Genomic DNA, 13,789 nt, shown 5'->3' with positions numbered 1-13,789 from the left:
CAGACAACTCGGTGGGGTTGGTACCAGGTCAGCTGCTTTTTTCTCTTCTCTTGCAGGTCTAACTAATCTTTCTCCTTGGTCTACTTAGGTCGTCAGGAACTGAGTTCTTAGGTTCAGGGGTGCCACCTAAATACTCCATTTAGGGGCATTACAGGGACTGCCAGGTGGCAGCCAATGGGTTGGCAACCTTTAGGGTGACTACAACCTTTCTATGACCACTTCCATTGGATAGTGGGCATAACCCTGACCTTAGCGGCCTAATTCCTTACACACCAAGATTAGGGAATTTCACTTCAGCTTGTGCACCTTAAGGGTGGGACTGGCATGAAGTGGGCACACCTGCTAATCTGCCTAATTTTCCCGCCTGTTCTGCCACCAAAAGTGGGGTCAGGAAAGGGGGGGTTAGTCATTTCTACCATTTGGAGAGACCTGAATCGCATTACAAAGGAGACCAGGCCTTTGAAGCTTCCCACCCTGGAATGTCCATCCTGCCTGGAGGATATGTCGACACCCCCTCCCAGTGCAGGCTTTTGTCTCTGGACCCAAGAGCGCTGGCTCTCACCTTGGGGGGGTCAGAAACGTGCTGAGCTGGTCAGGACCAGTCAGTTAACACACTAGTATTTGGTAGGTTTTCAGGGGGCACCTGTAAGGTGCCCTCTGGGTGCATATGTTGGTAAATCTAACACTGGCATCAGTGTGGGTTCACCAATACGAGATGTTTGATACCAAACATACCTATCTTTAGTGAAGCCATCATAAAGCTGGGGAACTCGTAGTGACCAGTGTCCAGCACATGTGTTTAAAATTACTTCCCTGGTCACTTACTATGCCTGAGAATCGACAGACATAGCAGGGGCATATCTGCTTGTGCAGATATGCCCTCACATGTAATATAATGAACCCTGCCTTAAGAGGGGTGACTTACATATATTATAACCAGTGTTCGGGGACATGGCACACAGGGTGTGTGCCATGTCGTGTTTTCACTTTTATCTGCACCAAGACACGCAGCCTGCAATGGCACCCTGTAATGTGCTTGGTGAGGGGCCCCTGAGGGTGCACGAAGGGTGATGCTCTAAAGATGATTCAAGTCAGCAGTGGCTGTTAAAAACTAATCTATGCCTGAAAAGGACCTATGTGCCCTGGCAATCGCATCCTTTGAGGCATCAGTTCGCCTTTCGTAAATTATATATATATTTTTTTAAATGGGAAATGTTTTCCTACCCCGGTCCTGAGTATCATTTTAAATGTTTTTATATGTGCATATTTATAACACAAAGGTTTTTTTTTAATATAAAATCTACTCTGGTGCATATTGAAAAGATCTCCCGTATAAACTGGGGGGCACATTTTTATGCACTACATATGATTTACAAAAAAACAAAAATATGGCAAGATTTTGTGCTTTTTCAAGACATTCTACAAATTCTTTGAGCAACAACAAAAACAAACAATTGGTGTACATTTCCAAAGGTTACTAGCTTTTTGTGTCATTACATAGGATTACTCTACTGAGACCACAGTTGGATTGAACATGCTAGAAATAAACACATAGTGTTATTTCCCTCCCTGTCACGCTGAGAGCCAATCAACAGATGTGGATGACATGTTCTGACCAAATACCATTCACATTTAGTTCCCCAATGTGAGCTGCCCACTATGTTAGGGACTTAAACATGTGATCATCCAGTGATGCCCACACTACAGCCTAACAAACATTCTTCCCCAACATCAGCCAATTTCTAAGCTTTCCCGGATACTGTGATCAGTTAACCCTTAATGAATATTCAGGAATATCCTCTTCGGCTATGCTTGAGATACACACAAGATTAAAGAACACCATTAGGAATATCAACCACAAAAACTGAATTTCTTGGACAACAATAAATGAAACGTTTTTATCCAACAGACTCTACCCCTCCAATAGGAATGTTTTACCAGAGTCATGTACATCACACCTCTGATAAACTGAGTTGTATAAACTAACTTAGGTTTTGATTTTGGTAGATTCATGTAAAAACCCAATCAGTACAATAGTTCCATTGATGTGTTCGGGTCAAATAGAGTGCCTTCAGAACAGACAACCTTGAAGAACCAGTTATCCAAGTGGAAACCCTTGCACCGCTGGAGAAGCAGAGACGACCTAAAATTTCAATGAAATGTCAGATGCAGAGAAGGTGTTCGTCCCTGAATGGGTAAATAACGTTGAGACTCCAAAGACTCCTTTCCCAGGATCCAGATGGAAGAATTAATTCAGGAAAGGGTTAACATGATTGTGTCATTAATACCTTGACGCTCTGGATGTAAGTAGCAAACCACAGTTTATTTTGTTCTGAATAACACTGTCACAAGAAGAGACGTCTAACTGAACAAGAGGTATTGTGTTGGGTTTCCAAGAGCTCTGTATTCCATCTGGCTTCAAAGGCAAGAAAAGACAACTAGAGTTACTTAGGCTACTAATTTCTGTATATCTTGTAGCACCAGAAAGTCTACCTTATCTCAGGAAGCACTTTTGCTGCCCCACCCCAAAAGTTAGCGTTCTTCAGGGGATATAGGCTTCCAGAAACAAATACTACCCAACACAGCCTGCACTCTAAGAATTGTCATTTGGAGCTTAGCCTCAATTCTGTATCACAAACAGCTCAAGCACAAATGAGACTGACCACCTTCAAATCTCTTCTTGATCATTCAGCACCCCAGTGTTTACAAATTCTTCAGGGCCAGTGATTAGAAGTTCCTGCTACTATGATAAATGTGCGTGCACAAAGAGAGAAAAATTTGTGATGACATATGTAAAGCTAACAAGCCCTTCAAGAAGTGCAAATGACTGGGCCAGGACCAACATATAGTGAAATAAACACTTTTGAAACATACAAACAGGTTTCTATGAGATTAAAAAAAGAGAAAACATTTAATTACCAACATACCACAATATATATAAATCAAAACTTCTTTTGAATAATAAAAGAGAGTAACACTATACCTCTTTTCTCAAATTCAGCTTTATCATAATTGGGTCTCAGTTTTGCTCCTTTGTCTGCCAACAATGCCACAAGGGCCTGTGTCACCACAAAATTTGGAGATGTAACAAGTTTATTTTCTTCAGCAATTCCTCTAAGAAAACTTGGTAGAAACTTTCTTTGAATTGGATCATCCACTGTAGTCAAATTGACACCTGTGGCAGCTGAAATTAAGTTCTAAAATAGTAAGAGAGACAATAACTTTATTTCATACAGTGCACAAAAGGAACGATTGAAGATGATCAATCTGTGATGTCTTGAATCAATAAAAAAAAAAAATGGCACCCGCATTATGACACTTGCACACACTTACCAAATGACACATGCTTGTCCCTACGTGATGACGCATGTGCAAGCCTACATCAAGATGCAAGCACATGAATAAAAAAAAAGACACTGCAGTGCTTATACAGTGGTGCACTTTTTTTTATTTTTTCCTTTTGTTAATGTTGTACAGCCCCTGCATTTTCACTGATGAAGTACAGCATGAACACAAGACATTGGCACAGCCAACAGTCCCAAAATTACAACTTAGTGGTCTTGACAATGCTTGTTTACTGATCTCGCGTAAATTTGGGTGATGGGCTTCATGGAAGGAGGCAATCCATAAAAAATAATGTATGCAGCCACAATAAGGTCTCGTTCCTGGCAGAGTGCTTCCGAAAAAAGAGAAAGAATATGCGGTCAAACTAATAACATTCAGAAGTTGGTTCAAGAATAGCATGCACATAGAATAAATAATTTCATGTGTAATAACTAAGTGTATTTTTTAGATGCTTAATAATCGCAATACTCCTTAAGAGACAGAACGTTGCATTAAACTGCCCTCCCTGTATCTATAGTTATAAAATGTTTTACAGAGTTAATAATGACAGGTCACCCAAACAACTAAAGCAATATGTAAGCAGACCTAAAAGTAAACATGTAAGAAAGACAAAGAAGCTAGTTCACAACGGCAAAGTCGGTCGTTAACTAAAGTTTACAAACAAACTTATGTTACCTTTCTCTTATTTCCAACCCTGCTAGAACTTCACGAAGTGATTCCAGTCAGGAATAAATGGTTTTACCACGAGTGTGCACTCGAGTCCCATTCAAGAAGGCATTCAAAGGCATGGCGTGCCTTGGAAGTTTGGGAATGCCCACACGTTTCTGGGCATTCGCAAAATTCAATCGTTCGCATTAGGTGTAGGTGGATCTGGAGCCTTTGAAAAAGGTTACATGACGTTCCCAGAGGTACACCTGGAAACTTTCGCCTGGTACATACGCCCTGGAATGCAAACTGGGGAGAAAAAAAAATACCTACGCGTAGACTGATGTGCAAATCTCTGCCCGTAGTCTACTTGGGTTTTTTGTGAGTAGGGCCCAAACTGCTTTCATGAAACTAGGAAACAAAAACATGAATTTGATCGAAGAGGATTAACTTTTGTATTTTACTCTGCCCATCTCTCTCTCTCTCTGATCCACGATTTCAAAATGAACAGGAAACAACTTGTAGTGGCCGTTTGAAACTCTATAGTAACAAACAAGTTACTTGACCTTCGGTAAAAACAATTCTATTGGATACGCTGTCTAACCGCAAATGACTCAGCCTTTTGCTCCTAACCTTTTGAATCTACCCGTGTACCAAACTGGATTTGGAAACCTCTCCTGCAATTACTGCAGCACGTGGGTCGCCGTACTTCATACTACCTGAATCACAGAGCCCCGGGCAGATGCCATCCCCTTGTGCTGATGTCAGTTTATTAAACATTACTTCTGCGCTCTCAGCGCAGAGCGACCGACAAACTGAAATGCTGTCTGAGTGCAATATCTGTACTGGAATCTTAGGATCCACCAGAAGCTCACACTACAAAAGCTGAAAGAGGGCAGATGGTGCGGACTCTGCTGTTAGAGTATCCCTCAGAAGAACAAGTAACTAACCTTCCTTAACGCTCTTTCTGGTGGATACTTCATCTAGCAGCGGATTCCTCACCTTTAGAATATCCAATATCCCCAGGTGCCAAGACCAGATCTGGGTGTTTTAACAGCGCTGCTCCTTTGCGGTACTAAGTTTTGTTGGCTTTGTTACACTCCGGAAATGGTAGAGCAGAGCTGCATATAAGTGCTACCTCTGCGTGCCAATCTCTTGCCCAGCCCTTTCTGCGCCCTCAGACCTGGATCATAAAACAGAAGGCGGTACCAATGTGCATGACTCTGAATTGGGACCTTTTTAGATGGTGAAAAGAGACTACTAGAAAGAACGGAGAGGAGAGAGGGCAGTGAGGAATCTGCAGTTTGATAGACATCCACCAGAAAACCGTTACAGAAGCTATCTGACTTGTTCTTCTGATGGATACTTCTAATCGCAGACTTATCACCTGTAGAATAGAGGTGAAGAGTCTGTGGATTGGGCTCAAACCACAAAGTCTTGCAGGAGCAAACAGGCAAAATGCGTTTCTTGTTAGACCTGGCATTTCAACCAGAAATACCTTGTATCTATGAGTATTGATGCCCTTGTCGTAGTCTCACAGATTTCCAGGACAAGTACTCCATGAGCCACTGCATTGGTGGCAGCGTTAATCCTGGTGAAATGGGCCCTCAGTCCTTACGGAGGCTGCTTTCTGGTCAATGCGTAGCAGTTCTTAATGTAGAGGTCTATCCACCTTGACAGGATCTTTTATAAACCACCTTGCCTTTCTCACGGATCGAGATCCCACAAAAAAGCTGACTGTCCACCTAATGGTCTTTGGTGTGATCGATGTAGAAGCTTAAGGCCCTTTTGGAGTCAGATGATGGAGCCTCTTATCTTTCGAGGGAAAAGGTGTGGCAAAAAATGCTGCAAGAGTGATCGATTGTTCAATGTGAAAAGGAGTTATAACTTTCAGAGAAAAGGCTGCTTGGGTCCTCTGCACCAGCTTGTTCACAACAAAGGTACCGTAGGGTGGCTGTATCAAAAGAGCCTGAAGGTCATCCATGCACCAAACTGAAGTGAACGCAATGAGGAAGACTGTCTATCATCAGATGACGCAACAAGCAGTTGTGCATCGGTTTCAATGGGGACATAAGGAACGTCAGCAACAAGTTAAGATCCTACTGTGGCATCACAAGTGGTTTGGGAGGGAACATGTGTGTTAAACCTTTAATAAACTTCATCATAACAGGAGATTTGAACAAAAATGGTTGGTCCAGCAAAAAAGCCACACAACCAAACTGGACCAAACACAAAGCAAACAATAAAACCTTCAACAGTTTGGCCTGTTAATGGTCTGTGTTGTGGATTGACACCACCAATTTGTCACAGCACCCAGCACAAATGGACTTCATAAGCGGACACCCAGCAGCAAATATGACATCCAGAACCTCAGATGGTCGATCCAATACAGTCAACAGCCACCGCTCAATCTTCACACATAGATGTTAGATTGTGCATGTGCATAATCCTTCCCTTCTATTACAACAGAATATCCTCCCGCAGCGGTAGCAGGATCAGAGGACAGCTGCTCATGCCCAAACGTTCCGGTACCACACTCAACTGGCTCAATCTAGGATGACTTAGCTGTTCCTGATCTTCTTCAGAACTCGAGGCAAGAGACAGAGGAAGAAAGGCATACAGGAGTTATGTGCTCCACTTTAGCCGGATGCTTCTCCCTAAGAAAGCTTTTGTGGGAACTACAATGTGCAAATGTTTTGACACTGTGCGCTCTTAACTGTGGCGAAAAGATACAGCCAGGGTTCTCACCAATGTCGGAGATACGCTGTGCCACCTTGGGGTGCAACTGCCACTCGCAACCTGCCAGGTGCCACCAGCTGAGAATTTACACTCTGCCTTTTAAAGATCTCATCAGGTGGTTCACGACCTAGGAGATATTCTGATGGCCTAACCAACTCCAGAGGCACAACACCTTTCGACACAGGACCCAAGACCCCACTTCGTTCTGCTTGCTGTAGTACATGGATCTGGTAATGTCAATGAGAACCTGAAACAGCATCCTCTTGATGGACATCAGAAAGGCCTTCAGCGTCAGATGGATTGTGCTCCAGCAGAATTATGTGAAGCTGGGTTTCTCCCGTAGACCAGCTCTACCAGATGACGGCCCAAGCCAAGCAGGGGTGCATCGCTCACCAGCAACAGCTCTGTGTAAGGAAGGGAGGGAGTTCACCCACTAGTCAGGTTACAGTCGAGCAGCGACCACTACAGATCTCGTGCAGTAACTTTTGAAACCTGGATGACAACTGACAGGTTTCCCTGTGCTTGACCGACTAAAACTTCAGATCGTACTGCAGAGCCTATATATGCCAAATTGTGAAGGGAAAAAGTATGATGCATGAGGCCATCAGGTCATGAAGCCCTACTGCCACTCCCACCGAGATCCAGGACAAAAGCGGAAACAATGGGATAATAGCTGGAATGCCCTAAAGTTGATGTGACAGAAGAAAGGCCCTGGAATTGCACAGTGTCCAAAACAGCTCCTATAAAAGGAAACCTCTGTGAAAGTTTGATGATCGAGCATCCCATTGATGTCAGGTTTGCTGTTGTCTGGTGGTGGTCTACAACTGACTGCGGTGAGCTGCCTTCATAGGCATCTGGCAACAGAATGGACAGGAGTTCCTCTGAAAGATGCTCTGAAGTGGACAGAATATGTGTTGGGTCGGCCAAGAATGGTAGTGCACAGATGCGGTTGAATGTTCTGGAGAGCCCATCAGTCAGACATGATAGTTTGCCACCCTAAGAGAAAATAAAGTTAAACTAAAGCAGTTTGAAGGCTGATGAAGCAGGGGTAGGGGACCGAGAAGGCTGCTGTCCCTGGTGGCGTACTCTGTCTGCCCAATCCCTCACCCCAGCCATGAAAGGCTGAGAGGACTGCAGTAGGGGTGGGGAGATCTAGTGCTGCCAATACGCCAAACCTTGAGAGCAGCTTCAGAAGGGCCACAACTGATGAGCAAACTGTCTAGCAAGTGACAAATGGCAAAAGCAGTGCACTGTGTCCCTGCTGTCCTTGAAGCTCTCTAGAACAGAATCAGCTTTTTCACAAACAAAGCAGGACCCATAAAATGCCCGGTACCTAGGAATGAATGCTTTCACCGGAAAAGCCTGAGAATTTCATTCATGTGTGATGATGGAGCAACATGTTAGTGCTAACTGGTTGCTTCCAAACAATCATTACTGCCAAGGCCAGACCAATTCATGTATTTGGCTGAATCCTCACTATTTTGAATAGTATGAGCCAGGGAGACTCTAAACTCTTCCATGACTGCTGGAAAGATCTTGCTGACTAGGTCACAGAGATTGTGCTTATGTCACTCTAGTAGCTAACTGTGCTGACTTATCTTAATATGAGGGGGGTGGGGTGGGGGTGAGGTGTTTTTATTTGGTTGATGATTATTGTGTGGGTGAGAGTCAGAATGATGTCGATATATATATATGGAAAATGTCACTTACCCAGTGTACATCTGTTCGTGGCATTAGTCGCTGCAGATTCACATGCTGTGCACATCCTGCCATCTGGTGTTGGGCTCGGAGTGTTACAAGTTGTTTTTCTTCGAAGAAGTCTTTTCGAGTCACGAGATCGAGGGACTCCTCCCATTTTGGCTCCATTGCGCATGGGCGTCGACTCCATCTTAGATTGTTTTCCCCCGCAGAGTTGTGTATGCTAGTAATAGTGCCCATGCAATGGAGTAATGTACATAATGTAGTTTAAAGTAATATATTTACAAATATACAGATGTTCAAGATCAACTTCTAAACGGCTACAGGCTACCGGGGAGGCGGGTGGGCGCATGTGAATCTGCAGCGACTAATGCCACGAACAGATGTACACTGGGTAAGTGACATTTTCCGTTCGATGGCATGTGTAGCTGCAGATACACATGCTGTGCATAGACTAGTAAGCAGTTATCTCCCCAAAAGCGGTGGTTCAGCCTGTAGGAGTTGAAGTTGTTTGAAACAATGTTCGTAGTACTGCTTGGCCTACTGTGGCTTGTTGTGCCGTTAGCACATCTACACAGTAGTGTTTGGTAAATGTATGAGGCGTAGACCATGTAGCTGCCTTACATATTTCGGTCATTGGAATATTTCCTAGAAAGGCCATGGTAGCACCTTTCTTTCTAGTTGAGTGTGTAGTTGGTGTAATAGGCAGATCTCTTTTTGCTTTAAGATAACAGGTTTGAATGCACTTAACTATCCATCTAGCAATGCCTTGTTTAGAAATTGGATTTCCTGTATGAGGTTTTTGGAAAGCAATAAATAATTGTTTTGTTTTTCGAATTAGTTTTGTTCTGTCAATGTAGTACATTAACGCTCTTTTGATGTCTAATGTATGTAGTGCTCTTTCAGCTACAGAGTCTGGCTGTGGGAAGAACACTGTTAATTCTACTGTTTGATTTAAGTGGAACGGTGATATGACTTTTGGTAAAAATTTAGGATTTGTCCGTAGAACTACTTTATGCTTGTGTATTTGAATAAATGGTTCTTTTATGGAAAATGCTTGAATCTCACTTACTCTTCTTAAAGATGTGATGGCAATTAAAAATGCAACTTTCCATGTTAAGTATTGCATTTCACAAGAGTGCATGGGCTCAAAAGGTGGACCCATGAGTCGTGTTAAGACAATGTTGAGGTTCCATGAAGGAACTGGTGGTGTTCGTGGTGGTATAATTCTCTTTAGACCTTCCATAAATGCTTTTATGACTGGTATCCTAAATAGAGAAGTTGAGTGCGTAATTTGCAGGTAAGCTGAAATTGCTGTAAGATGTACCTTAATGGAAGAAAAAGCTAGCTTTGACTTTTGCAAATGTAGTAAGTATCCTACGATGTCTTTTGCAGATGCGTGTAAGGGTTGAATTTGATTATTATGGCAGTAATAAGCAAATCTTTTCCACTTATTTGCATAGCAATGTCTAGTGGTAGGTTTTCTTGTTTGTTTTATGACCTCCATACATTCATGTGTAAGGTCTAAGTGTCCGAACTCTAGGACTTCAGGAGCCAGATTGCTAGATTCAGCGATGCTGGATTTGGGTGTCTGATCTGTTGTTTGTGTTGCGTTAACAGATCTGGTATGTTTGGTAGTTTGACATGGGGCACTATTGAAAGGTCTAGTAGTGTTGTGTACCAAGGTTGTCTTGCCCATGTTGGTGCTATTAGAATGAGTTTGAGTTTGTTTTGACTCAACTTGTTTACTAGATATGGAAGGAGTGGGAAAAGCGTAAGCAAATATCCCTGACCAACTCATCCATAACGCATTGCCCTGAGACTGATCTTGTGGGTACCTGGATGCGAAGTTTTGGCATTATGCGTTTTCCTTTCTTGCAAATAGATTTATTTGTGGTGTTCCCCAACTCTGGAAGTAAGTATTTAGTATTTGGGGGTGAATCTCCCATTCGTGGATCTGTTGGTGATCCCGAGAGAGATTGTCTGCTAACTGATTCTGAATTCCTGGAATAAATTGTGCTATTAGGCGAATGTGGTTGTGAATCGCCCAATGCCATATTCTTTGTGCCAGGAGACACAACTGTGTTGAGTGTGTCCCTCCCTGTTTGTTTAGGTAATACATCGTTGTCATGTTGTCTGTTTTGACAAGAATGTGTTTGTGGCTTATTTTGGGTTGAAATGCTTTCAGCGCTAGAAATACTGCCAATAGTTCTAAGTGATTTATGTGAAACTGTTTTTGGTGAGTGTCCCATTGTCCTTGGATGCTGTATTGATTGAGGTGTGCTCCCCACCCTATCATGGAGGCATCTGTCGTTATTACATATTGTGGCACTGGGTCTTGGAAAGGCCGCCCTTTGTTTAAATTTATACTGTTCCACCATTGAAGCGAGGTGTATGTTTGTCGGTCTACCAACACCAGATCTAGAAGTTGACCCTGTGCCTGTGACCACTGTGATGCTAGGCACTGTTGAAAGGGCCGCAAGTGCAACCTTGCGTTTGGGACAATCTCTATGCATGAGGACATCATGCCTAGGAGTTTCATCACCATTTTGACTTGTATTTTTTGTTTTGGATACATGGCCTGTATTACATTGTGAAACGCCTGAACCCTTTGTGGACTTGGAGTGGCAATCCAGTTTGCTGTGTTGATTGTCGCCCCTAAGTATTGCTGTGTTTGACACGGCAGAAGGTGTGACTTTGTGTAGTTGATTGAGAAACCTAGTTTGTGGAGGGTTTCTATGACATACTTTGTGTGTTGTGAACACCTTTCTAGTGTGTTGGTTTTGATTAACCAATCATCTAGGTACGGGAACACATGTATTTGCTGCCTTCTGATATGTGCAGCTACGACTGCGAGGCACTTTGTAAAAACTCTTGGCGCAACACCTTGAATTGGTAATGTATCCCTGGGAATACAAACCTTAAGTACTTTCTGTGTGAAGGATGTATCGGTATATGGAAATATGCATCCTTTAGGTCTAGTGTTGTCATGTAGTCTTGTTGTTTGAGTAGTGGGATTACGTCTTGTAATGTCACCATGTGAAAGTGATCTGATTTGATGTAGGTATTTAATGTTCGGAGATCTAATATAGGTCTCAGACTCTTGTCTCTTTTCGGTATGAGAAAGTACAGAGAGTAAACTCCTGTTCCTTTCTGGTGTTTTAGTACTAATTCTATTGCTTCTTTTAGTAGCAATGCCTGAACTTCTAGTCCTAGAAGATCTATATGTTGTTTTGACATATTGTGTGTTTTCGGTGGTACGTTTGGAGGGAATTTGAGAAATTCTATGCAATAACCATTCTGGATAATTGCCAGTACCCAAGTGTCTGTTGTTATTTCCTCCCAATGTTTGTAAAATTGGCTTAGTCTCCCCCCACAGGTGTTATGTGTTGGGGATGTGTGACTTGGAAATCACTGCTTGTTTTGAGGGTTTTTGGGGCTTTGGAACTTCCCTCTATTTTTTTGGAATTGTGCCCTTCTATATTGCCCCCGAAAACTTCCCCGCTGATATTGGCTTTGATAAGTGGGCCTTGCTTGTGAGGTTGTGGCCTCTGTAGGTTGACCTCGAAACCCTCCCCTAAATGGTGTTTTGCGAAATGTGCCTCTGCTTTGTGGGGAGTAGAGTGCGCCCATGGCTTTTGCGGTATCAGTATCTTTTTTGAGTTTTTCAATAGCAGTGTCGACTTCCGGCCCAAACAACTGCTGTTCATTAAAGGGCATATTCAGCACGGCTTGTTGTATTTCCGGCTTGAATCCTGACGTACGCAACAATGCGTGTCTCCTTATCGTTATTGCAGTATTTACTGTCCTTGCAGCCATATCTGCTGCGTCCATTGATGACCGTATCTGATTATTGGAGATACTTTGTCCTTCTTCTACCACTTGTTGTGCCCTTTTCTGGAACTCTTTGGGTAAGTGTTCTATGAAATGCTGCATTTCGTTCCAATGAGCTCTATCGTATCTTGCCAAAAGTGCTTGTGAATTGGTAATACGCCATTGGTTTGCTGCTTGTGCTGCAACTCTTTTACCCGCAGCATCGAATTTGCGACTCTCCTTGTCTGGAGGTGGTGCATCTCCCGAGGTATGAGAGTTTGCTCTCTTGCGAGCTGCCCCAACAACCACAGAATCTGGTGTTAATTGCTGCGTAATATAAACAGGGTCTGTTGGTGGTGGCTTGTACTTCTTCTCCACCCTTGGAGTTATGGCTCTGCCTTTTACAGGATCCTGAAATATTTGTTTGGAATGTTTTAGCATTCCTGGGAGCATAGGTAAGCTTTGGTATTGGCTATGAGTGGAAGAGAGTGTATTAAACAAAAAGTCATCCTCAATTGGTTCTGAATGCAAGGTGACGTTATGAAACGCAGCTGCCCTTGAGACCACCTGCGTGTAGGATGTACTGTCTTCAGGTGGCGACGGCCTCGCAGGGTAACAGTCTGGGCTGTTATCTGATACAGGAGCATCATAAAGGTCCCATGCATCAGGATCATCTTGACTCATTGCAGTATGAGTCGGGGATTGCATCAGTGGTGGAGTGGCTACCGGTGATGTGTGCATTGATGGTGGTAGAGATGGTGGTGGAGTGGTTTGTCTTGCCACCTTTGCCTGTGGCTGCTTGTCCTTTTCTTGAAAGGCAAGTCTTCTTTTCATTTTAATTGGGGGAAGAGCGCTTATCTTCCCTGTGTCCGTTTGAATGTGGAGCCTTCTTTGAGTGTAGTCTGGCTCAACAGATTCAAGTTCCTCTCCGAACTTATGTCCTTGCATCTGGGAGGACAATCCCTGTTCCTCTGTGTAGGAACCTGTTTTCGGTTCCGAGGCTGGATGTTTCGGAATCAAAATCTTTTCGGTCGCCTTTTTTGGCTCCGAGGAAACCTTCTTTATTTTCGGCGTCGTGGTGTCTCGGTGCCGAACCGTTTCGGTGCCACTGTCTCGGTGCCTAGTCTGCTCCGGGCCGCTGTCTCGGGCTCGAGATTGTTGTGTGGCGGTATCTCGACCGGAGTCGGATGACTTTGCCACATGCATGCCCTTTTTCGGTGCCGATGATCGGTCACCTATTTTTCAGGTTGAGCCATGGCCTGTTGGCGGTGGCGTCCCCTGGGCTTTTGTTGTCTTCTCGTGAGTTTTATGTTTGGACGTCTTACTCACGGTTTTCGGCGTTTCTTCGGGATCGAGCTCGTCCGAGTCCGATTCGTGGATGGAGAAGGTTTCTTCTTCCTCCTCGAAACGCCCTTGTCCTGTCGGCGCCGACGCCATCTGCAGTCTTCTCGCTCTTCGGTCTCTTAATGTCTTCCTCGACCGAAACGCTCGACAGGCTTCACAGGTATCCTCCTTGTGCTCTGGAGACAGACACAAGTTACAGACCAGA

At 43.7% G+C, this 13,789-nt stretch overlaps 1 protein-coding gene across 12 annotated transcripts in view; it reads right to left on the bottom strand.

Annotated features, from left to right (window-relative positions):
- HERC1 (HECT and RLD domain containing E3 ubiquitin protein ligase family member 1) overlaps positions 1–13,789 on the bottom strand; it is a 1,155,039-nt gene that overhangs the window by 360,650 nt on the left and 780,600 nt on the right. For all 12 annotated transcript variants that reach the window (XM_069222059.1, XM_069222062.1, XM_069222061.1 and 9 more), the window contains exon 50: positions 2,984–3,197. In XM_069222059.1, the coding sequence (XP_069078160.1) occupies positions 2,984–3,197 (214 nt within the window). The remainder of the gene's footprint in view (positions 1–2,983; positions 3,198–13,789) is intronic.

The sequence above is a fragment of the Pleurodeles waltl genome, chromosome 3_1 (assembly GCF_031143425.1).
Source record: "Pleurodeles waltl isolate 20211129_DDA chromosome 3_1, aPleWal1.hap1.20221129, whole genome shotgun sequence".
Lineage (NCBI taxonomy): Eukaryota > Metazoa > Chordata > Amphibia > Caudata > Salamandridae > Pleurodeles > Pleurodeles waltl.
This window is presented reverse-complemented; position numbering and strand designations above follow the sequence as displayed.